At 45.6% G+C, this 24,722-nt stretch overlaps 1 protein-coding gene across 2 annotated transcripts in view; it reads right to left on the bottom strand.

The window, feature by feature from the left end:
• Crim1 (cysteine rich transmembrane BMP regulator 1) overlaps positions 1 to 24,722 on the bottom strand; it is a 183,853-nt gene that overhangs the window by 63,097 nt on the left and 96,034 nt on the right. For both annotated transcript variants that reach the window (XM_059248354.1, XM_059248353.1), the window contains exons 5-6: positions 12,342 to 12,463; positions 2,084 to 2,266 (exon numbers count right to left, since the gene is read on the bottom strand). In XM_059248354.1, the coding sequence (XP_059104337.1) occupies positions 2,084 to 2,266; positions 12,342 to 12,463 (305 nt within the window). The remainder of the gene's footprint in view (positions 1 to 2,083; positions 2,267 to 12,341; positions 12,464 to 24,722) is intronic.

The raw sequence follows: 24,722 nt of genomic DNA on the forward strand, positions 1-24,722 counted from the left end.
GAGGCGGTTTCCTCCAGGTTCCGCCCCTCAATGCTACTCCAACTGTGATCAGTGGAAACTGGGGACTGACAGGAAGGGGTCCCTGGGACTCCATCCACAGGCAGCAGTTATAACGGGACTTTTATCGACTCATCTTGACACCGGTGTTAGGAGGGATGTGACCTAAAAATAGGTATGCTGGTGCCATCACTCCTAAGACTGGCAAGATACGGGGATAGAGACAAGCTTTGGTAGTTAGAAAATGCAGGCCCGTTTTAGGCTCTGAGAAAGTCTTTTGAGCCGCTGAATTAAATATTTTTTTATACTTCGATTTCACTACCTGCAAAGGAGAAAGAGCATTGTCCTTTGAACTCAAAATGATAACTGCTACATCTGGGACTAAGTGAACTGACTGTGGTGGTCTCCACAGGCCAAAGAGGACACTGGGAAGGAGCATAGTAGGTCCTCAATGCAGCCTTCTGCATGGCAAGGTTCGTTTGGACATTCCCTGAGTCACGGATGGCACCCTGGAAGAGGACTGTATTTATACCATTTTCCTTCCCGTCATTTGGGCAGCTAAGTAACAGACAAGGTTGAAAGACAGAATTAGACAAGACTACCATAAAAAGAAATATTCCGAAATGACTGGCAAGAATATAAAAATAATGGATGCAAAAATAGCCTCCAGTATCTCTGTAAGGAGAACCATCGGTAAATCACTACATTTTCTTTACTAAAAATACATTAAAAACTGACGTCAATGAGTAAGATGAGAGAGCCCAGGTTAAGTGTAGAGGTTAGTGCGGATTCTAATGAGGCAGAGGGCATGTATACCCAAGTTAGATGGAAGAGGTCTACAGACCTTTAGGACGTTCTCCAGTCCTTATAAAAAGTATTGCAGTGCATACTTCATTCTGCTTTGAGCTTGGATCTGAATTCTGGGAGGTTGGGAGGTGATCAGATGCATGCACTGAGACTATTAACACCGAGCTTCCTATCTGGTTTTTACAACGCCAACTGTGATGCAGTTTCTGATTCTACTGTGAACGAGGGTTGGCTAGAGAGCAATCAGTTGGGAAAGTTAAAAGTTTGCGGTGGTTTTCTCTTTTTATGTGTCAACCTCAGTGACACATAAAAAGTGAATTACTTTTCTCCTGTCTTGACTAAAAAAATATATATATATATATATTTTCCAAGCAAGGAAAGGACTCGTTATTATGAACAACTGCTCAGGGTTAGGAATAGAGTTGACCTACATTAGATATTTCAGGTTTTCAATACTGTATGATAAATAAAAACACAAAGGGATTTTAAGGAAACAAGTATAGAACTGAACAGGCCACCTTGTGAGCAGGGCAGAAAGACTTTGGACTAAAGGTCTGCTGTGACCCAGTCAGGACAAGAGGTTCATGTGACCATTGCTTAGGACACCATGTGTCAGATTCTGAACTTCAGTTTCCTGATCCTTAAGGGGGTAGGGTGTAGTGGATAAGAATCGGGGTGCCATTCTGAAATTTCATTCCTTACGACAAGCAGAAGTGGGAGGACTCTGCGGGAGAAACATGCAAATACTCCTGCTTGAAGAAGAGGGGGAATACAGAATCCACAGGTCCCTAAAAGTCACACCTGACACATGCCTGCTCCTGAAGCTGCTGCTGCAGCCACACCCAATCTACAACCTGACGAATCGGTGGCACGCCTTTTCCAGGTAGAAATGGCAGCAGGGTTCTGGTTCTGAGCTGACTGGCTGAGACAGATGGTGACCGGCCAACCTAACTCCAGCTGAGCAATCCAAGGACCAACTCTCATGCTAAGGTGAGAACAGCCTTGGTCCTAGGACTTACTATGTCACCACTACAGCTGCAGGGCAGCAACAGGAAGCAACCCGGAAATCACGGGTCAGCTCGTATAACCTGTGACCACTGACTGGGCCCCAAATGCAGCTTTCCTCGGGGAAGCATTTCCACATATTCTATTAGGCACTATCAACATTCTAAAAGACAGACAATGGTGCCATTACAAGGGGACAAAAATTCCTCTGAATTATACCGGTTTTGAAATAAAAGCTCTGACCATTCGGCCCCCCGGGGGAGCTATGGCCTACCTTCGCACACAGGGCAGCACTCCCCTTCAGGCACATAGTATCGTTCGCAGTTCAACTCCCCACACTGAGCAGTGAAGCAGATGGAGACGCCCCCTTGGCATCGACAGAACCGACAGTTGTCCATTCGAAACATGTCCCCGTCGTAATACTCCACGCTGTTGAATATGCAGGCTGGCTTAGTTTCTGCAGAGAGTCAAGACAAACAAGGCATGGGGAACAGGGGCGTATCTCATGGGGCCCCACCCACAGACAAAGAAATACACGTAACTAAGGAATGCTAAGAGGGGGAGACATGAGCCTACCTGGGTTATACAACGCAAAGCAGTCAGCTCTGAACTCAAATACATACAAGTGACACTAGCTGGACTGAGTAGGTCTCGTATTTATTTATTTAGGCACACACACACATGCTCTTCTCTCTCTCTCTCTCTCTCTCTCTCTCTCTCTCTCTCTCTCTCTCTCTCTCTCTCTCTCTAGAGGTCATGATTTCACGAGGAGCAAGGTGGAAGGGGGGAGATACACAAGAGGGGGGTTTGAAGGAAGAATGGGAAGGGAGGAAATGATGTAATCATATTTTAATAAAAGAAACTCAACTAAACAAGGCACATTTGAGGTCAGTTTTGAGTGCCGTCTTTGTACGTTTTGAAATAGCCTCTAGAATGTTCTGTCAGCAGGAAGTTCTAATTTGATGGAAATGTACTAAACTGAATTTAACCCTCACGGAGGGACGAGCGCCCAGTAAAAACAAAACACACAGTTATCCCATTCACACAGAGGAACTGAAATGCTCCTTGGCAAGATCTAGCCTGACTTCCTCCACCCCATCACAGGTAACCCTCTAAGACCATGACACTTGTATGCGAGACTGACTGTATTTTACTAATTCTTGATCTTTGAACAAGGATTCTGTTTTCATACTGGCTTTTGCTTTGCTTCCAAAGATTTAGGTAGGCCTGTTCACTCAGCTCTTTGTTTCCCTTCTTGGCTTAACAATCGATAACGAATTATTAGTGCTAGGCCAGCAACATCCATTACCTCATTTAATCTCAATACAAAGATATGAGGCAGGTATGATCACAAGGCTAGAAGCGACGGAATTCTAGATCACTTGTCTTTTTTTTTTTTTTTTTTTTTTTTTGGTTTTTTTTTCGAGACAGGGTTTCTCTGTGTAGCTTTGCGCCTCTCCTGGAACTCACTTGGTAGGCCAGGCTGGCCTCGAACTCACAGAGATTCACCTGGCTCTGCCTCCCGAGTGCTGGGATTAAAGGCGTGCGCCACCACCGCCCGGCTGATCACTTGTCTTAAAAATACATCTTTAGCAAATGGCAGAACTGAAAACCATAGTCCTTGAACTGAAAGCTGGTATTCTACATTCCATCCCATGGTTACTTCTGCTAAGGACTTAACAGTTTCATATTCAAAACTCTCAGTATGAGACCAATGATTTTTTTTTTTTTTTTTTTTTTTTTTTTTTTTTGCTGAAAATTAATACCAACCAGACAAAAGACACCATCAGAAAATAAAACCACAGATCAGTATCTCCCGTGAATTGAGACAAACATTCTCAAAGACGCTACTACCAGGCCACATCTTACGGCTATACAAGGGGTTAAATACTATGACTAACTGGTATGTATTACATAGTGCCAAGCTGGTTCAATTATTCAAAAATAAGTTCCTTTTAATAAGACATGTCAACCGAATAAAGGACAAGAACTATTTTCTTGCATTTTTGCATATTTTGCAGAATAAACATCTGAAGGAATCCAAAACTCTTCCATTATAAAAACACTCAGCAATAAGGACTAGGAAGAAACTTTGGCACCTTGATAGATAGCGTTGATTTGCTTTGGATACGAAGGGTATTCTCAGTCCCACCATCACCCAAGGACTGTGTGTTGAAGATTCGGCTACTGAGATATACATGGCTTGTCAGGGCACAGACTTTATCAACTGGTTAATCCATTAAGTTCACAGCTGACTGGACTATTAGTGGAGCCTTGCTGGAGGAACTCGGGCATGCCTTTAAAGGGTATATCTTGTCCCTGGAACCCTCCTCTCTCTCCTCCTCCTCTGGCTGACATGCCCTTTCTGCAAGGATGCTACTGTCTCGCCACAGCCCTAAGAACAACAGGCCAGGCCACAGTGAACCTAGAACCATAAGCCAAAATCAATCTTTTCTTCCTAAGTTGTATTTCTTAAGTTTTTTTTTTTTTTTAAATCACACTGGGAACAAAGCTAACACAAGGGTCTACAAGGACTCACGGATAACATCACACTTAGCAATGTTGGAAGACTAAACTTTCCTCCCCGAAGACCAAGAAAAAGACAATGATGTCTGTTCTTAGAACATCAGTTTAACATTATAATGCCAAGACAGTTAGGGAAAGGAAATAAGTAAAAAGCATCCAGAGTGGAAAGGAAGAAATAAGCCTATCTCTAGAAGCACGTGCCATGATCTTAAATAATAATAATAATAAAACCCCGAAAAAATTCACTGGAAATCTATCAGACATTATAAACAACTTCAGCAAGGTTACAGGGTACAAACTGCAATATAAGAAAATTGAATTTCTATACACTGCCAATAAATATTCAGAAGATAAAGTTTAAAAAAAAATCCTATTTCCCAAGAGAATCAGAAAGAATAAAATACTTACAAAAAATTTAAGTACAAAACTTATACTCTGGTCAACTATTTAAAGAAATTAAAAAGTTCTAGATAAAATAGACACAGACTGAAAAACAATATTGTTAAGATGAAAATATTCCCTAAATTAATCTAATACTCAGTGCAACTCCAAAGTCCTAGCTCATTCTTTTGTCTAACCTGACACTCTGGTCATAAAACTCACATGGAAACGTAAGGGATTCAGAATCGACAAAACAATCTTTAAAAGAAGAACAAAGTCAGACACTTCACACTTCCTGATTTCCACACGGGACCCAAAGCTAGAGTGACCAAGACAGTGTGTGCCGTGAGTAAGGACAAGACAAGACACTTCCGAATTGAGAATTCAGAAAGAAACCGTCAGCATGACCGTTTCTGACAAGAGTGCCAGGACAATTTGATGAGAGGAAGGAATAAAAAAATGGAGCAGAGACAACCATATATCCACATGCTAAAGAATGGAGACCAATGGGCTACGTCACTAACAGTGTACTCAATGAGTCACTAGGGGAAGGAGTATTCTTTCTAGACTTCAACATCACGTCAACTGTGAAGGGACACTGTGGCTCTGGCAGGCCTTGCCCTTCTCCCCTATTCCCTCTACCTTGATAAAACCATTAGATTACATTCCTACCAAGGTCTAGTCCCTTATTTGGCCACTTCCTCCTCTTGAGGCTGACGACCAAAGTTAAGCAATCAGAAGCCCCCTTTGGTTTACCCAGCTAACATGCCCTATTAAAATGAAGCATCTCATCCCAATACAGGGTTTCCTCCTTTACCTTTATAAACTGCTATTTGCCTATGTGCCATGTCTGTCTCCTCTCTATCCAGAGGCTGTCCTTTGTCTCTCTAGGACAGACACCCCTGCCCCCTTTCCCTTGTCCCCTAACCACAGCACTCCTTTACCACAGCATCCTAGCCCATTCTAACACAGACTTCCTCTTCTTCTCCTCTTAAAATGACACCTGCAAGGTCACTGGCTGCTGTTTTTCTGCCAGAGTCAGAAAGCAGCCACTTTAATTCTTCTTCCCTGCTTAATAAAGGATCTCTCACCGAGCAGATGTGGCATACGCCTTTAATCCCAGCACTCGGGAGGCAGAGGCAGGAGGATCTCTGTGAGTTCGAGGACAGCCTGAGCTACAGAGCGAGTTCCAGGAAAGGTGCAAAGCTACACAGAGAAACCCTGTCTCAAAAAACAAAAAACAAAACAAACAAACAAACAAACAAAAACAACAAAAAAGGATCTCTCTGTGGAAACAGGTGTTTGGGTGTGGTTTGTGCTGAATTCAGGGTTGAGAGGGAGCCCCTGATGTGCGGGGGGAGGGGGGGGTCCCTTTCAACATCCATTCAGACTGGAAAAAAAGCAAGCCAACCAATATTAATTATTTAGCTTCGTTAATTAACCACATTCACCACAGAGGTGAAGCCACAAATCTCAGGGCAGGGTCTGAAAGAGGAAGGAATGAAACTCTGGTCATGCACAGAGCTGCCTCAGGACTTGGTTTTACGGTGAGGTGTGTAGAAGCATCCAGGGAAGATGCTTGACTGACAGGAGAATGGGGACAGTTAGTCAACCAGCTAAAGCACCTATGGGGATGACGGCGCAGGGGTCAAGCTTAAGAGAGACGGAGAGTCTCCAAAATTGCAGTCCAGAAAACAACCTTTAGGGTAAGCCTTTCCGGGTTAAAACAAAAGAAAACCAATCGGCAAAATGAAGTCTTGACGTTTGATGTTGAAATTAATTAGAAAGAGCTTTCCAAATACGTGTGTGATGAAAAGGCTACTGGTAGTCTTGGAGGAGCAATGCCCAATTATACTTCCCCTGTTGAAGACGGATGTGAACCTTAGGGTGACGAAGATCTGGCCACTCCCCTCTAACTGGAGCAGAAACAAACAGTACCACGGTGGACTTTGCACTCCTTGGTATGGAAGTGTCTCTCAGTGACTGCTCCATGTGCTTTGTGTTGGGCAATTTCTTTCTTTCTTTCTTTCTCCCCCCCGCCTCCCCGCTGGAGCTGAGGACTGAACCCAGGGCCTTGAAGCGCTCTACCACTGAGCTAAATTCCCAACCCCTGTGTCGGGCAATTTCTATTTCTCTATTCCGTTAGCTTCTCTTCCACCTCACGTCCCACAGCTCTTGAAGGAGAGAGCCATACTATCCACTGCTGGAGGACTCGAGTTCTGATTGGCTGAAGGTGACCGGTATCCCAGGGAAAGGCTGAAACACGGAACTTCATAGGAAATGTGAAAATGGAGGACCACCTCCAACCCTGCCCAGGTCTACTCCTGCTGCATTTTTTCTTCAATTTTAGTGGAGGGCAGCTTCTATGTTGCCACTGGTCTCTTTCCACTGTGGGGTGATCTGTGTAGGAAGCCGAAGGTGTGACAGGCGTGTGACCGGAGGGGTGGAGGGGTGGGGGGTGGGTGGGAGTGGGATGTAGCAGCTGGACAATCTCTCCCAGTGTCCCTCTGACTGACAGAATTAAAAGACCAGGCATAAAGGCTTCCAAGTACCAGAAGGGGAAACAGACCTTTTCTACTGGATACTTCCGTACTATGCCAGGAGATGCCAAGAAAACAGGAATTTAGAACTAGGGAAAAGGGACAATACTTAAAACACCGCAGAATCCTCTCATGAGCACTAGCTTACTAAGGCTCTGGGGAACAACAGGAGTGTGCAATAAATAACACCCCAAACAGAGTCTTTCTTTCAAACGACTGGATTCTCTCCATTTCTATACTGGGAGACACTCTGACCTTGGGCCCTTACTGCACATAACTGCCATGCAGACAGGGGAACGGTTCTTCTCAGATGCCCTTAGTCACTGCTTTCTTATTAACATGCTCCAGATTGGGTTTACAGACCAACATCTTACATGATGAGAAAGCTGATTTTGAATGTGTCTTTCCTGTGCATGACTTTACTTCAGACGTCCCGGTTTTGTTTTTTTTTTTTTTTTTTGGTTTTTCGAGACAGGGTTTCTCTGTGTAGCTTTGCGCCTTTCCTGAATCTCGCTCTGTAGAACAGGCTGGCCTTGAACTCACAAAGATCCGCCTGACTCTGCCTCCCGAGTGCTGGGATTAAAGGCGTGCGCCACCACTGCCCGGCCAGATGTCCCAGTCTTAATTAAGACCCTTAAATGTTACTGTACATTCAATCTCTGTCCTTTAATACTACTGGGAGATCAGCACCACAGGGACAGGCAGATGTCTGGAAAGGTCCAAGAACAGGCTAAAAACACAAGCCACACTGCATCCTGCTGCCTTCCTATGAATTTAGTCCATGCCCATCTTAAACCGCTCCAGGTTAATCCTGTGCACACAAGCGACCCGCCTTTCTCTCCCCTGCCTTCCACCACTCTTGGCATGCCTGAGAAAAGTGAAGCTCTCCTCCTGTTATTCAGGTGACAGACTCTTACACTGTTGAACATGGAGTGACCTCAAGTTGTACCTAGTCTCGCTCAGTATGCTCAGTGTTAAAGATTATAAGGCTGAAACAATTTCTGGAAGTTTCAATCGATATGTTTCCAATACCATGATAGCACTGACTTACTTGGGGAACATATTATATAACTAAGTCACCCCGGAGGAGTCTGTTGCTGATGATGTCATTCACACCAAATATTCTATTTATCTAGGTGCCTCGTGCACACACCGGGAAGCTGTGTGTCTAAGCATGACTGCTGGTTACTTCCGCATTCTACAGCTGGTGTCTCAAGAGCCAGAGCCTACGGACTGAGAGGTGGGACATGCGTATGATGGCAGGGGAGATAAGGACACAATGGAGCAGACAGGTATGTTGAACTGTGAGGTCGGCAGGGCAGCTCCAGCTCACCGCTGATAAAACATCTGCCTGTGAGCTGGGACAGATACAGTTGTTTCTTGAAGGAGGTGGCCGACGGGTCACCACTCAATCTTATCACTTGTTCCTGTGGTTTCTGGCGTCACTGCTCAAGAAACCTTCCTCTCAGCTTGCATCAGAGAAGCCCACGGCAAACATGTGCTGCACACGGCCACTCTCTGCTCCCCTCATCTACCAATATAAGACCAAGCCAAGGCTTATGGAGGGAGCTCTCCAGTCTATTCATCCAGCCTAGGGAACTCAAGAGCTCTGGAATTCATTTTGGGACCATTTTCAAAATTTGCATCTTCATTTTAATGTTATATTTTTAAAAAGTCCCGGGAGCCCCACGGGTCAGCTCAGGAGCCGAGTCTTAACTGTGAAATCTCTGCTTCGACACTTAACTGTCAATCTACTCTTTCCTCAACTGGGGTCTACCTGTGGATGTAACTGGGGACTTCTCAGACCACAAGACAGTAATCCAGACACCAAGGTCCAGCTGTGCACATCTGCCCTTTCACCGAGTTTCAGTGGTAATTCTTGCCTTCTATTCAGGAGCCTGGCAACAGGGTACTGGTTTCTATATTTGTGCTGTTGAAGCGACTGAACACATAACATACTGCTCGGTGCTGCCTTCTTAATTTCCACGTGAGAAAGAAGTCGCCATTAGGGACTGTGTGTTGCTCTATCCAGCGGGCCTTTTTGCCTCTACGAATAAGAACCTACATCCTTTTACATTTTAATGACAGGGAAGCTGGGGGGCAAGGCGTGATATTTAACTCTGGAAACTACATGGACTACAAAGACACCCATCAGCCTGCATACTTGCGTGGGCTCTGTTTAATTTTCACTTTCAACTGGGGCTGACAACCTTATGACTAGTCTTCTCTCTTCTAATTAATATTTAACCACTATGTTATTAAACCTGTTCTCAGGGTATAGCTGCCCCAAATCCTTGTGGATAAGCAAGTTCCTCTCCGTTTCTTCTGTTTCCCTCCCTCCCCCTGGTTCTCGTTCCCTCATCCCTCTGTCTTTTCCTTGTACCTCCCCCAACACACATACACACACACACACACACACACATATGCACACACACATATACACACGCACACATATACACACACACACACACACTCATACGCACAGGCCCATGTGCATACACACCAGAGAGAGAGAGAGATAGATAGAGATAAGAAGAGAAAGACTGAGGGAGAGACTATGATATAAATCACATAAATTCACATATAAATACACATGGATGTATGTATGACACGTCCCTGTCAAAATAAACAAGATACCCGCAAAGATAGATCAGCCTTAAAAAAAAATCCCATGGTACTGAATTAGAGTTCTCACAGAATTAGAGTTACTGCCTAGTCTCCTACAACCGAATGGCCAATATAGCACAAGATAATACACAGCAAGATGAGAAACAATAAGGATAACACAACAAATCCGTGGTGAGAAGGAGCAACTCCAGGGAACACAGTAACTCGCTTTGGCTGTCAGATGGTCAATCTTATTCTTAAGGTCAGAGTTCTATAAGAAGTGTCTACAAGTAATGGCAAGCCACGAAGACCAGTATCAAGGTTGCTGAGAAGGCATGGTCCATGTTCTGACTGATAGAGAAGCCTAGCACTTGGTTTTCAAGGAGCAAAGAGAGAAGATGGGCAATCTTCCTTATCCAGAGAAACGAAGCAAATGTTCTGCAGGTGTTTTTGGCAGAAGAATGACGTCAGAGGGAGGTGTGGGACCATGGAACACGGGGGACTCCTGTGAAGTGACCCCTCTGCCAGCAGGCGTGTTATCAATCACTTCTCAAGGGCACAAAGAGGGTTTATCCATCAGATCATTCACTTGTTAAATCAAGAAAATCTGGGGGGACCCTCCCACCCCCACCCCCACCCCCACCCCACTCCCGCGGCATGTGCTAAGCCAACATCCGCAGACATGTGATGAGACAGACGGAAGGACTAACCTTCCTAGCGGTTCTCCTTACAGAATGAAGGAGAGACAGCCGTGCAAGAGAACACATCTGAGGTAGTGCAAAGCCCTGGGATAAAGGAGTGGTGATGTCTGCCTCAAGTGGTGCAAGAGTTATGGCGTAAGTTAAGTATTCACAGAAAACGGTGAAAGTTAAGCATTCACAGAGTATCACCTGCAGTAAATCATACTGCGGCTCGGTCAGAAGGGAGAGGTCTGCTTGTCCACTGGCTCGGATTTAACAGACAAAAAAAACCACTGGCTGGGTGGTAACAGGAGTGATGGGAAGCACTTCAAAGAGATTTAAGCCCATGGAACTTTCCCCACACCTACCCTTGTAGGTTTCTATTTATAAAATCTGTACATCGGGATGCTTACTCTAGCCTTCCTGTCTCCATCCTCCACCACCAACACCCAGGGTGGTGTTCTGTGAGTGTGGACAGAATGGGAGCACACAGAATAATAAAGACTATTTACACTTGACGCATAAATTACTATTACTCATTTCAGTCTAGCGTCGTGGAACCGAGGCTCCCGGTGACCTCGAGCCTTCCCCACCAATTCCCATCTGACATGGTTTGGTCTGAGGTTTTTCCTAATCACCCAGCTACCCTACCACTGTTTCTTCAGTGGAAACCAAAGCAACAAGACACATGATCACGTGACTGGAAAATACAAGGTCACAATTCGAGTAGGATTCCACATTAGGAGGACCTCTTTGTGTGTGTCTTTGTGTGGTGGGGTGTGTGGGGGTGGGGGGTGGGGGATGTGTTCATGGGAACCTGAGAGCGGGAAGGAGACCTCCCAAAGACTGGATTCTCACAGGCAGTAGTCACTGCCAGGTTCTGTGTGTGCAATGTATTTTGGGAGAGCTGCTTAACGGTCCCTACTTTCGCCCATGCACAGACAGTGGTCGTGGTCAATGCAATTACGTTGTTTTGCTTTTCCCTTTCGAAAAATTCCAACAGAGGAGCATGGTTCAGGTTTTTCTACTCTCCCAACGTCTAGATCTAATAAACATCAGGTTGCCAAATACCAAAGCTGTTCCGTGAAGGGTGAAGGTAAGAGGCAAGTTCTGTTGAAGGGATCCTATGACACTGGAGCCCTTGATCTAGAGCCAGGAGGGTCAAGTCTAAAGCTGGCCGATACTGCTCCCAAACACTGATCTAAGATGTTCTTTTTTTTTTTTTTTTTTTTTTTTTTTTTGGTTTTTCGAGACAGCGTTTCTCTGTGTAGCTTTGCGCCTTTCCTGGAACTCGCTTTGGAGACCAAGCTGGCCTCGAACTCACAGAGATCCACCTGCCTCTGCCTCCCGAGTGCTGGGATTAAAGGCGTGCGCCACCACCGCCCGGCCCTAAGATGTTCTTTAACTAGGGAAACACCGGCCTAGAAGAACGAGGTCTTTTTTCCCATGTGGTTTCAGTGAGATTATCTCCGGACATGGGGACAGGACACTGGATGACAGAAACTATGTAACAGGCTCTCTGACTCCCCCTTTATTTCCCCTGCAATTCCCAGACTGAACTTCGGACACACCACATCTTACGATCTTCTCCTGAATCTGTGAGGTTCTCTATGACAGGGTGATACGTCCCTCTCTCTTAGCTGCACAGTGGCTAAGCAAGTCCCCTCTCTGAGTGGCCTTCCCCGTGTCTCTAAGCATGCTCCCTGCTCTAATGGGCAGAAAGAACTAGGCTGGCCCCTCCCTCCACCTCCTGCTCCACCAACGTCCACTCTCTGAGAACAAGAGAAACCCCACGTACCATTAACACATTCAAAGACATCACAGCACTTTCCAGGTGTCCCATCTCCACGAGAGACTATGCGGGGAGTAGATCCCACCTCACAAACGGGGACACCACATAAGTCAGAGAGACACTCGCATCTGAAACCAAAGAAAAGGGAAGGAAAACCCCATGAATAAATGACAACACAGAAGTCGGGAGACCCCCAAACAAAGTGGCAAGGGCCTGGGCTACATAAAGGAGTGAGGGGAGGGTGCCATCAGTAGTCACTTCCCAGACAACTACGGCTCATGTCCTAGATAGACAGCCCCATTTTAACTTGGCCCACCTTGGGAGACACATCGGACCCCATGTCTTAGTTAACCGGGTTGGTATTCACTGTAACACTGTCCGACGATGTAGGACCAACATAGTCATTTATGTCGGTCAGGGACGCTCACAATGAATGAGTGTTCCCTCCAGTAAGTAGCCTCAGGCTACAGCCTTGTTTCCAGGGATGGGTAGGCATTCTCTAGAGGTTTCTCTTTCTTCCCCCTCCCAACAATGAAGTTATTGGCTTTCCAGTCATTCCTTGTCAGTACGATCCTCTCTAGGAGCACAGTCATCTTGAGCAATATTTAATTTATGTTTGCGTGCTGCAGACACAACAGACGGAAGACTGAAGTCTCTACACGCAGTGGGGCATGAGGTGTAGACAAATGGACTTCGTGACAGCTGTCTCGGAAGCAGAAGGTTTTCATTTCTTAAGTTCTAAGCTACCGCATGTGCATGTATCTCTGCATGCAGGGATGAGATACTGCATGAGCTATAAGCTCTGGTCATTCTTGACTTTAATTCTGCTGTGAAAGCTGCCTAGACGAGGGAGCCAAGAAAGAGAGGTTAAGCGAAGAAAACAAAGAGGAGAAGACACTGGCTTCTCAGATGCAATGAAATAAGACGCTGGGGATGAGATGCTCAGGCAGCTGGGTACCAGCATCCAAATGTAGTAATGGGAGGTAGCTGCTAGCCTCTGGTCCTGAGGACTACATCGGGAGCAGAGTGTGGGTCAAAGAGTAGATAGAGTGAAGGAGTGAGATGCCGGGTTGAGAGGAGTTAATAAAGGCATCCTTAAGAGAGAGATGTGGAAGGAAGCATGTAGGTTCTCATGTATAGCGGGGGCGTTGTTCTGACCAGGGGAGGGGGCACTCACATCAAGAATTATTAAGACACTCATTAATTCTGCTTTGTCCCCTTTCTTGCTTAAGTGATTGGTTTGTTCTCCTATTATTTGCATCTTCTATAAATTAAAATACGCTTATAGTCTTCCAGTATCTCGATAATCAGGCCCAGAACGTCAATGACGTTTATAATTAGCCGTGGAACTAAAGAAACGGAAACGAAGTTAAAGTCTGCACCGTTAAAAGCCACTGGAAAGATGTGAATGAAACGTGGCTCCTGCCACGCCTCCTTTGGTTTTTCCACACGTGATGACGGTTAGATTCCTGGGAGAGCAGGAATGAAAACCACATTAAGGTTTTGCTGCAATCATATTTCTGTCTACAATTTAAGACAAATGCCTGTTTGTTTTGTGTGCTGAGTTTTGTATTCCTGCAGGACAACTACCTTCTAGGGCTGGCCTTTGAGCATCCAGTAAGATAATCATCTCATAATCTTTCATGCTCAAGTGCCTAACCGCTACAGTTTTAAGCACGCAGTCATATTGCTGCGATCGCACAGTTTGGTATATTGCTTACATTACTGCATGTGACACTCTGCACAACTTAACTTCTTCATATGGAGGGCCCACACCTGGATCCTAGTGTCTAGAGGCAGTCACAACTGACAGCATCCTACGGGAATAGCTAACTGCTTCTATCACATCTTCTGGCATCTAGAATCACATTCCTGTTCATGTGCTGCAGAGAATCATTCGTAAACACCAAACAGCACATGTATGGCCAAGAAGTACTTTCTTTGGATGTACAGACTCCCTGGCTTGCCCTCACCACACAGATGGGTATATTCCTACTCTTCGGGCTTTCCACTTGAGGAAACAAGACTCTCTTCAGAGTCACTCATTCTGTCCAAACACATGTGTGTGGTGCACTTCTGTGCCAGACACGTGGGACCGTGGGAAATCACGTCACACTGAAAATCATTGCTAACTTTGCCCTGGATCTGCCAGTCCCCCGTGTTCCAATACCCCTATTATTATCCTTAGAGACCCATATTGGCACCATGAAGATGAACAAAAACTACTCAAAAGTACTTAGTAACTCACTTAGAAAAGGGGGGGTCCCCCCGCCCAAATTTTACTACTGAGCCTAAATGATTGATTGACAAAGAACCATGATTGTGCAAACTGGTGTGTTCTTGGATCCTGTCCTCTTACCTAACCCCACCCTCCAGCACATGCCTCCTACCCAGTGCCATCCTTTGGCTTCCGACAGATTCCTCTGAACCTTAAATCAGCACTTTAACGGATGAACTGAGGAAGGAACCAGAAAAAGTTGAACATTTGGGCTAAGGCCTGATCTGTTTTATCATCTGTTAGGCTTGGATCATGAAAAACCACCTTTCATTTTTGTTTTTTTTTTGAATGGGGGGAGAGGTTAGAAATGGCCCACTAGCAATTTCATGCAGTTTAACACAATTCACACGAACCATCTGCTGACAAGTCTTTTCCGTTCATTCTGTCAGGCGGTAACTCATGCAGACCCCCCTGGCTTGCCCGCACCACACAGATGGGTATATTCCTACTCTTCGGGCTTTCCACTTGAGGAAACAAGACGTTCTTCAGAGTCACTTGGAGGAAATGCCGGGCTACAGGACAGCGGAAGCGCGCAGACTGCAAGCTGTCCTCACTACCTCCCTCCTTTTCCCTTTCCACTCTTTCTCCCCTCCTCTTCCCTTCCCTTCTACCCCATTCCCGGGTAAGAGCAAGCAAGCAAGGCCAAAGAGAAAACAGATGGATTAGGGGACTAACAGGAGACAGATGCTTAAAGAGGTTGATGTCATCACTCACCCCTCCCTGGTTTCCTGCGCGGCTCTCCCTCACTCCGCCCAGCCTACAACTTTGTTCCTGTACTCACTTCCACAGCCAACAATCTTCTCCTCGTTCCATTTATCAGTGTCTCAGCACACCACTCATCGCCCTGAGGTCCACATACCTCTTCTTTCCAACTCTCTCTCCCAGCATTTCGCTGATGCTACGCTTGCTCACTCTCGGCTCTGGGCAAACACTTGCTTTACTGTTGGGGCTTCTGTACCCCTCTTACTTCCAGAGTGTTCTTTGTCTAGCCCATGGGTCCAGCTGTTTTTCAGGCACCGGATCCTTTGAACACCTGAACACACTTGTCTGGGGCCCTCCTCTCCCTTGGTTTGGGTCACACCCCTTTTTGCAGAGCTGGTATACGAAAAGAGACCGAGTTGGAAATAAGGAAAGGATGGATGATATGAGCTAGTTTGGCAAACCAAATGCAACAGCAAGGGAAAACCAGACAGAGATCCTCGATGGCCAACTCAACAAGTCCCCTCCGGACAGAGCGACGTGAGGATACTTTGAGCTGCGAGTCTCTGCCCTAGGAGATGAAAGTCATGCACACAGCATCTACTCTTCTAAAATATAGGCTCCTGTACACTGGGTTCCTATTTGCAAGGTTGTACAGTCACTACGGCACTTTTTTCTTTACCCCAAGCAGAAACCCTGCATTCTACAGCAGCCTTTCCCCTCACCTCCCCCCCCCCCTTCTCCTGCCTCCAGCCCTGGTAACTACAAATGTAAGACATACCTCTGTGTGCTCACCTATTCTGTGCAGTTCATATAAATGGAATCATAAAACAAGAGAGTTAAGGATATTGGTTTTTTTTTTTAATTTCAAAGAAATGATAATCTGTATCTGCAATGTGCCAAGGTATCAAGGGAGCCTCTAATGTCATCCTCAATATTAAGATAACAATCAATCAAAACGCCATGTTAATAAATTTCTGTATAATGTAATCACAGCTGCAGCCGGGGGGGGGTCTTGGTTGAGAAGGCTCCGGCTCTCCTTTTCTTAGAGCAGGTAATGGATTCAGTTTAGTGGGCATCTTGAGGGCCTGAATGTAACGGTGAAGAGCATTGAGAAATCACATAAACCCCTAGAGGGCACTCACTTCCTTAGGAGACTTACATTGCTGGGTAGCTGGCTAATAGGCAGCGAGTATACATTTCCTCTTTACCTGTATGTCCTTTGCTTCTAGGACTATATACACAGTCCCAGGCAGTGCAGAAGCTTCCAGACACAGCTTACTGGGTGTTTGCAAGGTTGGCCTCTCCTATCTTGTAGCTTCCACACCCCACTGGATGCTCTGCTTACTCTCACTCTCGCACCAATGACAATCCGCCATTCATTGAATGCAACAGCCAGCCCCACGCCATAGTTCAGATGCTCACTCATCCCTGCCTCCTCTCACTTAGCCCCTGGTGAAGACCCCGGAGCCCTTAGGACCACATACCCAAGAGGATTTCTCCAGGATTTATTTTCCCTCCTCTGACTTTTAACAATACATAGACAGAGCCGGGCGGTGGTGGCGCACGCCTTTAATCCCAGCACTCGGGAGGCAGAGCCAGGCGGATCTCTGTGAGTTCGAGGCCAGCCTGGGCTACCAAGTGAGTTCCAGGAAAAGGCGCAAAGCTACACAGAGAAACCCTGTCTCGAAAAAACAAAAACAAAAACAAAAACAAAACAAAAAAAAAAAAAAAAAAAAACAAAAAAACAATACATAGACAGGGTACCAGACTCTTGTAGAACACCTGCTTCGTCTACTAAATCAAAATCATATTGATTCCCCTGTGAGTTCCTCTAGCGAGGGAGGGGATGGCTTAGAAAAGAAAGGAGCAAAAATTCAACCAACAAGAAATCTGGAACTAACACTTTCTTCATCCATGGCTATTAAGTTAGAGCTTGGAGCATGTATTGTTCTTTAAATAAGAAACTGTTCACATTTATTTATTTATTTTGTGTGTGCGTTGAGTGCATGCGTGTGTGTATGTTGTACATCATGTCTGGAAGTTGGAGAACAACTTTTGGGGGTCAGTTCCCCAGTTTCCCTATTCCTTCATGTGGGTTCTGGGGACTGAATGTAGGGTCACCAGGCTCAATGACAAGCACCTTTCTCCTCTTGTGCCACCCTGCTGGCCCTGCATCGCTTCTTATACACCACACATGACGATCTCAGAGGCAAACGTTTTCCACAGCAGTTATGTGGAAGTCAGACAATGGGATTTGCTTACAATGCAGGCTCTGGGGTATTGCACCTGAGGACCAGTGGGAGGAGGAACTTCAGAATCTGCTGGACACACGCTCTCCAGGAACCACCTTCCAGGACACTTGTGCCTATGTGTGCAGGGGCCGGGTCGCCATGGTTTAAATTCTACTTCCCACTTGAGAGGACCAAGCACACCTTAATATTTTTTATTTATTTTCTTAATTATTACTATGATTGTTATTTTTGTTTGTTTTTTGAGACTGGGTTTCTCTGTGTAGCTTTGCCCCTTTCCTGGAACTCACTCTGTAGCCCCAGGCTGGCCTTGGACTCACAGAGATCCGCCTGGCTCTGCCTCCCGAGTGCTAGGATTAAAGGCGTGCGCCACCACCACCCGGCTTGCCTTAACATTTTAATGGGTATGATAATTGTCAGTGTATGCTCTCAACCATTTACAAAGGCTCCTCCTGCTCTGGAGGCCAGTTATTTACTTAACTGTCACCCACCAGAAGAGTGTGAAGCTCTTAGCAATCCATTCCCAATTCTCGGGAGGTTGGTTTGCTCACCCATAAAGTAAGACGCATGCTCAGAAAGCATTCTTCTAACTTTGCAATCCCATGACTCTACTGTCACCATTACTGTCCTCCTCGATGCTGCCACCTGATCCAGGCTCTTTTCTACTGCATCTCACTGGCTAGTACCCAGGTCCCAAAGCCTGTCACCTCTGCATCTGCCTGTTTCTCTTCCTTCTTGCTCTCTTTGAATCCCAACCTTCAGACCTGGTTCACTATGTCCCCCTGACATCTCTGTCCCCATAATTTTTGCTTTTCCTGGGGGTGGGGTGGGGTTAACAGTTGCGCTCGGCATGTGTATGTATGTATTGTGTGTGTGTGTGTGTGTGTGTATGTATGTATGTATATATATACATATATATGTGTATATATATATATATATATATATAGTGTGTGTGTGTGTGTGTGTGTGTGTGTGTGTGTGTGTGTGTGTGTGTATTTCATGAGAAGAAAGAGCATGCCAAATGCTGGGGTTCTGGTATCACGGAGCAGGTCTGGGACCTGTCTTGACACTAGCTAAAGAATCAATGTTCGTTTATCTGCTTACCAGAGTGAAGAGAGAAACTTTGAAGGACACTACACAAAGGGGGGGGGTGGCCATTGAACCTGGGGGAACGGGGTCCTCTGACACCCCCACAGCCCTCTTTGCAAAGCACAGGAGTGCCTCGGGAATGTGCTCTGTGGTAGGCGCTGGCACACAGATGGCAGACATTATTCTAACACCCCTCCTCGGGAGCATCTCTCCAGAGGAAGACACTGGAAGCTGCACACCTCGGGCATCCCATCTTGCCCAACACAGACACTTATCTCTCTGCCCATGTCCTTCGGTCTAAATTGTGAAGTATTCTAGAAAAGAGCTCACCCAATGGTGGCTTTATCCCATACCCAAAAAGGCTGCCTGAGCCTTCGAACGGGGAGACAGTTCTGTCTGCAACCAAAGGCAGAGAGATTTCTCTTGGTCAGAGAACAAGGAGAAACGAAGCATTTAAGTACTTGTACGACTAAAGGCTGAAGAGGATAATTAATGAAATAGCTTGTCAGGAATGGAAAAGACGCCACATAAAACACAATCCTATTCCATAAAAAGCAGCTTCATCATTAATGAAACTTGATGCCCTATCGTTCTACTGCTTCATTTTTCTTACCTCTTTCCAGGAATACGTACGTTTAAAACAAGACTGTAAATAAAACATCCCAAAGAAGGAGGTTTGGCATGCAGCGGTCCCAAGGACCACTCTGGAAAACAGTGCAGCTCCCTATGGGAGTGCCTCCGGCTGGAATTTCCCTCCTGACTCTCCCTAGGAGATTTACCACTCCCTGGAGAACTACTGACCCTGCTTCACCCTTCCTCCAGCTAATCCTCATGAATCTTCATCCCTAGCCACAGCCAGCCACGGAGGATCAGTCCCTGCTGTCCATCAGTGGTCCTTCCCCAGTACAGGGAGCTCTACTGTGAACAGCAGCGTAACAGGTTACCTCACATTACTTAGGACGACTTTGACCTCAGAGACAGGAGGAAAGCGACTCAGTTCTCTGTGGCCCTTAAGCTCTAGGAGGAAGAACTCACGGACGTGCTCTCACGCACGGGAGACAGAAATCCAAGTAATCAGGACAGCTTCTCTCTTCCTGCCTTTCTCAAGGAGACAATTATGACTTCCTCCTCAAAGACGCCAAGCGCCTAGAAAGCAGAAGGTGGGAGGCCGAAGGAAGAGTGAGCGGTACACGCTGCAGGAAAATACAAGCGTTAAGCAGATGCGGTTTTCCTAGAACTGCGCCCCATGGTAAGTCAGTATGGGGAGGATAAGGCAACAATGCTTTCTACACATTACTCTCCTGATGTGACTTGCTAATGAAATGATGCTGGGGCAAGATTGAAGAGTCTCCAGTCTTGGCAGGAGCCCAGCCACAGCAGAAAATATTCCTCGGCCCTTGTTGAAAAATGTTAGGGCTAAGAGCCCACAGGTATTCCCAAGCACCTTGTCCAGCTCAGGTGTCTGACACGAAGGGTCCTCTGCCTCCTCTTCCTTAGGTCTGAGAGGAGTCACTGGTGTATCCTTTCATGGGCTGCCAGGATAGGAGGGAGAGACGCACAGAGGACCCATTCAAGATAAGGAAGAAGCTGGGCGGTGGTGGGCACATGCCTTTAATCCCAGCACTCGTGAGGCAGAGGCTGTCAGATCCCTTGTGAGTTCAAGGCCAGCCTGGTCTACAGAGTGAGTTCCAGGACAGGCTCCAAAGCTACACAGAGAAACCTTGTCTCCGAAAACCAAAAAGAAAAGATAAGGAAGAAAGAAGAGAAACTGGCATATTGCAGCCTTTAAAAGGAGGATGGACATGAGCATATGATTTTCTAAAAGCATTATTTACTTTATGTGTGTATAGGTGCCTGAGTGTATGTCTGTGCCCCCCATCATGTGCAGGTAGGAGCTCACAAATGTCAACAGAGGCCCTGGATCCCCTGCAACTTACAGACAGTTGCGAGCTGCCATGTGGGCGCTGGGAACTGAACCTTGGTCCTCTGCAAGGACCATAAGTGCTCTTAACTGCCGAGTCATCTCTCTGGCTCTGAGAATAAGTTTTACTACAGCAATGTAAAATATTCTCATTTCAAATCCTACAATCACCAACTGCATTAGAAATGGAGGCTCTGGAGCATGGAATCAGCTTGTCTACAAATACAGAGTCAGTTTGTGTCTATTTGCAGAGAACATACATGCAAGCAGGCGTAAAGGTAGTCGGACGCCAGGAATGCCAGGAAGCTTCCGTTTCGGGAGGCCCTGGATATGAGAGCCATGTGACCACGGGAGCTTGGACAGGTTAGATAATCCAAGCCTCAACTGAACCACATGAAAAATCGAGGTGGATAAAGTCTTCCTATGTCACATGACCGCTGTGTGGATGAAATGAACTGCTACATGAGAAACATCTAGCACTGTGGCTGAACTGTGAAAATGCTCGACACCTGTTCTCTCATTTATATTATTCTGGAGGCTTGGGGGGGGGGGATGCAGACGAAGCATTTTCAATGCTCTGACCTTGCACAGTCCCTGAAGATCCAAGGTCCTTGCTTCCGTCCCACTTACATAACTCACAGCCAAGTCACTGAAGTCACGCACCCCACTTGCAGATAACAACAGGCCACCTTCCGAGTGCTCCACACCCACTCTGTGAAGTTGTCCACGCCAAGATTTTGCCAGTTTCTCCCAAGTCTGAGCTTCCGTCTGATGGGTTCTCTTTAACCTATAAGCCCCCTCCCTGCCTGTGGCGTTTCAGTGGAACCCACCGGAGGCTAATCTTTCCACTATCTTTATATTTCCTGACCCTTTTCTCTCCTCCTGCATCTGTTCTTTCAATGAAAACTCTCAGTTCTATTAGCCAGGGAGAGCAAGCCTGGCAGTCGGCAGGAGCCCAATAGAAGACGTCCTAAGAACAGAGCAGACAGACACACAGACGGCTCAGGATGTGTCCTCTCTAAGAGGTACCACTCTCACCCTGAGCAGAAACAAACACTTGTTCAGAAGATGCCCGTCTTTTATGCAAAACATGCCAGTTCAAAGATACTGGCAATAAATACGGCCAAGAAAGTAATCTCAAGAAATGCAACATGTCTCAGGAGTGAAGTTAATCCCAAGGATGCCCGCTGCAAACTGGGACTCCACCTAGTGACTGCCTTTGTGCCAAAGGCTGCTGGGATGAGCACACTCCTTGCAGAAGTCGCTCTGTCTGTGACTCCTTGTGGGAAACGGACCTCCATTTATCTCCAAGGACCCACGTCTTTGGTGACGTGCTCGAGGTACAGTGGCAAGTAGCTGAGGATGGGGACAGGTGGGAGGGAGGTTGTGTGAAGCACAGATTGTGTAGAGTTCACCAAGTGTGAGAGTGGGCACAGAAGGACGACATTCTAGGTACAAAAGAACCTATGAAGTTTATAAGAACAAGAAACAATCTACATAGCATATGTCAAGACGAGGACAGGGCAATATTATCAAGAGTTCGGCAGCTGATATCGTGGAGAGGCAGGCGAAGGCTGGTTAATAAGGGATCTGCCTACTATTCTAAGAAGCATCATTCCTTGTAAGAGGAAAGCAGAAAGAAATCTTAAGCAAGTGATGTAGTCTGGCAATGGGGTGGTTATCTGGAGGGGGGGGGGTCCATTCCATTTCTCTTAAGTCATAAAGATACATGAGATTAGCGCAAATATTTTCAGCTGCAAGACACATTTAAAAACCGAAAAGTCAATGACTCTAATAGCCTAGAATGCCCTTTTGACTTTCTCCATCAGATGAACTCTGACTCATTCCTAAAGACTCAGCTCCAAAGTCAAATATGACAGTTTTCCAAACAGGAATTAGTATCTCTTTGCCCCATAAGCTTTTCCTTATTTTGCACATTTCAACTTCTAAAACATGTAACACTTAAAACTACAATGATTTACTCACATTTGCCACCCCGTAAGTTAAAGGCTCCTTGACATCATGGACATTTTATTCCTTCCAGGTACATGACGAACATTCCAGATATTTGTTTCCTGAACAAGTCAAAACTACGGGATTTTGGATGCTGGGGCTTGCAGTAGATTATCTATAGAATGTACTTACACTTCGATGGGGGTGGGGTGGCAGCGGCGGCACACACCTTTAATCCCAGCACTTGGGAGGCAGAGCCAGGCGGATCTCTGTGAGTTTGAGGCCAGCCTGGCCTACAGAGAGAGATCCAGGACAGGCACAAAAACTACACAGAAAAAACCTGTCTCGAAACAAAACAAACAACAACAAAAAGAATGTACTTACACTTTTATTTATCTGTGTTAGACAGTCATGGGCGAGAAACACAGACAAGGTAGGTCTTGGTCTTCAAAGGGTGCACAGGTTAGCCTAATCTATCCTGATCTATTTATGCTTTCAGTTACCCTCTTTCAAAGAGAAAGTTCTAGAAATAAACATTCCCTGAGTCATAAATAACATTGTACATGTATACATATGTGAGGGTTTGAGGCAGGGTCATACTCTACAAACCCAAACTAGCCTCAAATTCATGGTAATTCTTTCGTCTCACTCTCCAAGTCCTGGGATTATAGGCCTAAGCCACCATGACCAGCATGTTACTATAATTGCTGTATTTTATTTATGAGTATCTTCGTGGGCCTCTATTATGGGTCTGTATGCATAGGGAAAAAATGGATTGCATATATAGTTTAGTCTCACATGAAATTCTAGGCATCCATGAAGGCTCCAGAGCAGGTTTGCCAAGGACAAGAAGGGACAAATGTAACTAATGACTTAAGCTAATCAAAAGACTCCTCCCAAATCCATACAAGGCTGGGAAAGGATAACTTGGAAGGCTTTTGTCTGAGTGATCCATTCACAACAGACTAATTCAGAAAGGCCAAGGGAAACAAGCCATCTGTACCTCCAGGGTTCCAGTTTAGCTGTTCAGTGTCTACGAGGCAAACATGACCTTGAACCTCTACAAACCGTAAAGCACAGTGATGTACAGCCGTCACCGCTGTCCACCATGAAGGGTGCCAAGTGGGTAAATGTTCTATGTTCTATGAAACTCTAGGTTTCTTTCAGTTTTTCCCAAAGAGATAACGTCTTACATTTCCTTATTAGCTCTCTAAGTAAGTTCACAAAGCTTTTTTTTTTTTCCTTCAGGGTTGTTCAGAGCAGTTCTTTTATTTTCTGGATGATGGATGGATAGAGAAAGTTGTCAAGTTCACCAAAGGCTTCACAAAGATTCAGTTGCTTTCCCTCGGTTCTGATGTCTGGACCATTTGGAACACACATAAGCCAATGAGTGATATGGCCTTGCTTGTTTTCAAGGTTAACATGAATGCAAAATAAAGACGAGGTACTGGTCCAGGTTCATGGAGGAGCGCACAGGGCACATAGCCCTGGTATAGGAAGTGTGAAGGTTGGGGGCTGGAGAGGTTAAGAGCACTGACTGCTCTTCCCCAGGTCCTGAGTTCAATTCCCAGCACCCACATGGTGCCTCACAACCATCTGTAATGAGATCTGGCACCCTCTTCTGTGTACATAATAAATAAATCTTTAAAAAAAATCTGTAAAAACAATAATTAAAACTAAAAAAAAAGAAAGTGTGAAGGCTCGCATATCTGAAGTACATGACTGACGAACCGACCCAGCACTCTACTGGGGAGAGAGCTCATTTCTAATGGGTAAGGGCTTTAACTTCTAGGAAAGCATATTTGCTTCAATCTGGGATAGGTCCAATAACAACATGGAATTCTTACAATTATTTTGTTTTTTAAAAAAAATCAGAGTTTAATATAGATTCTGGCTTGTTAGTCATGAGTTGATTTGCTCTTTTGGACCAAAAATTACTATGACAGAGGGCAACAGAATCAATGTTCTTTTCTAAGTTGAGAAAGAAACGGCTTCAAATATGCTTGTATGTGTTTAAAAACAAAGAGAATGCTACTGCCACAGCATGTCAAGAGTCAGGAATGCTTTAAAGGCACATGCTAAGGCACATTTTACATATTGCATAATTTATCCTCAAAAAGCAGCTGGAAGAATTACTTAAAGGGGACAACACTCCATATCTTGAAGACAAAAGAACTGAATTTTTAAAAAGATGT

Source organism: Peromyscus eremicus, chromosome 22 (assembly GCF_949786415.1).
Source record: "Peromyscus eremicus chromosome 22, PerEre_H2_v1, whole genome shotgun sequence".
Taxonomy (NCBI): Eukaryota; Metazoa; Chordata; class Mammalia; order Rodentia; family Cricetidae; genus Peromyscus; species Peromyscus eremicus.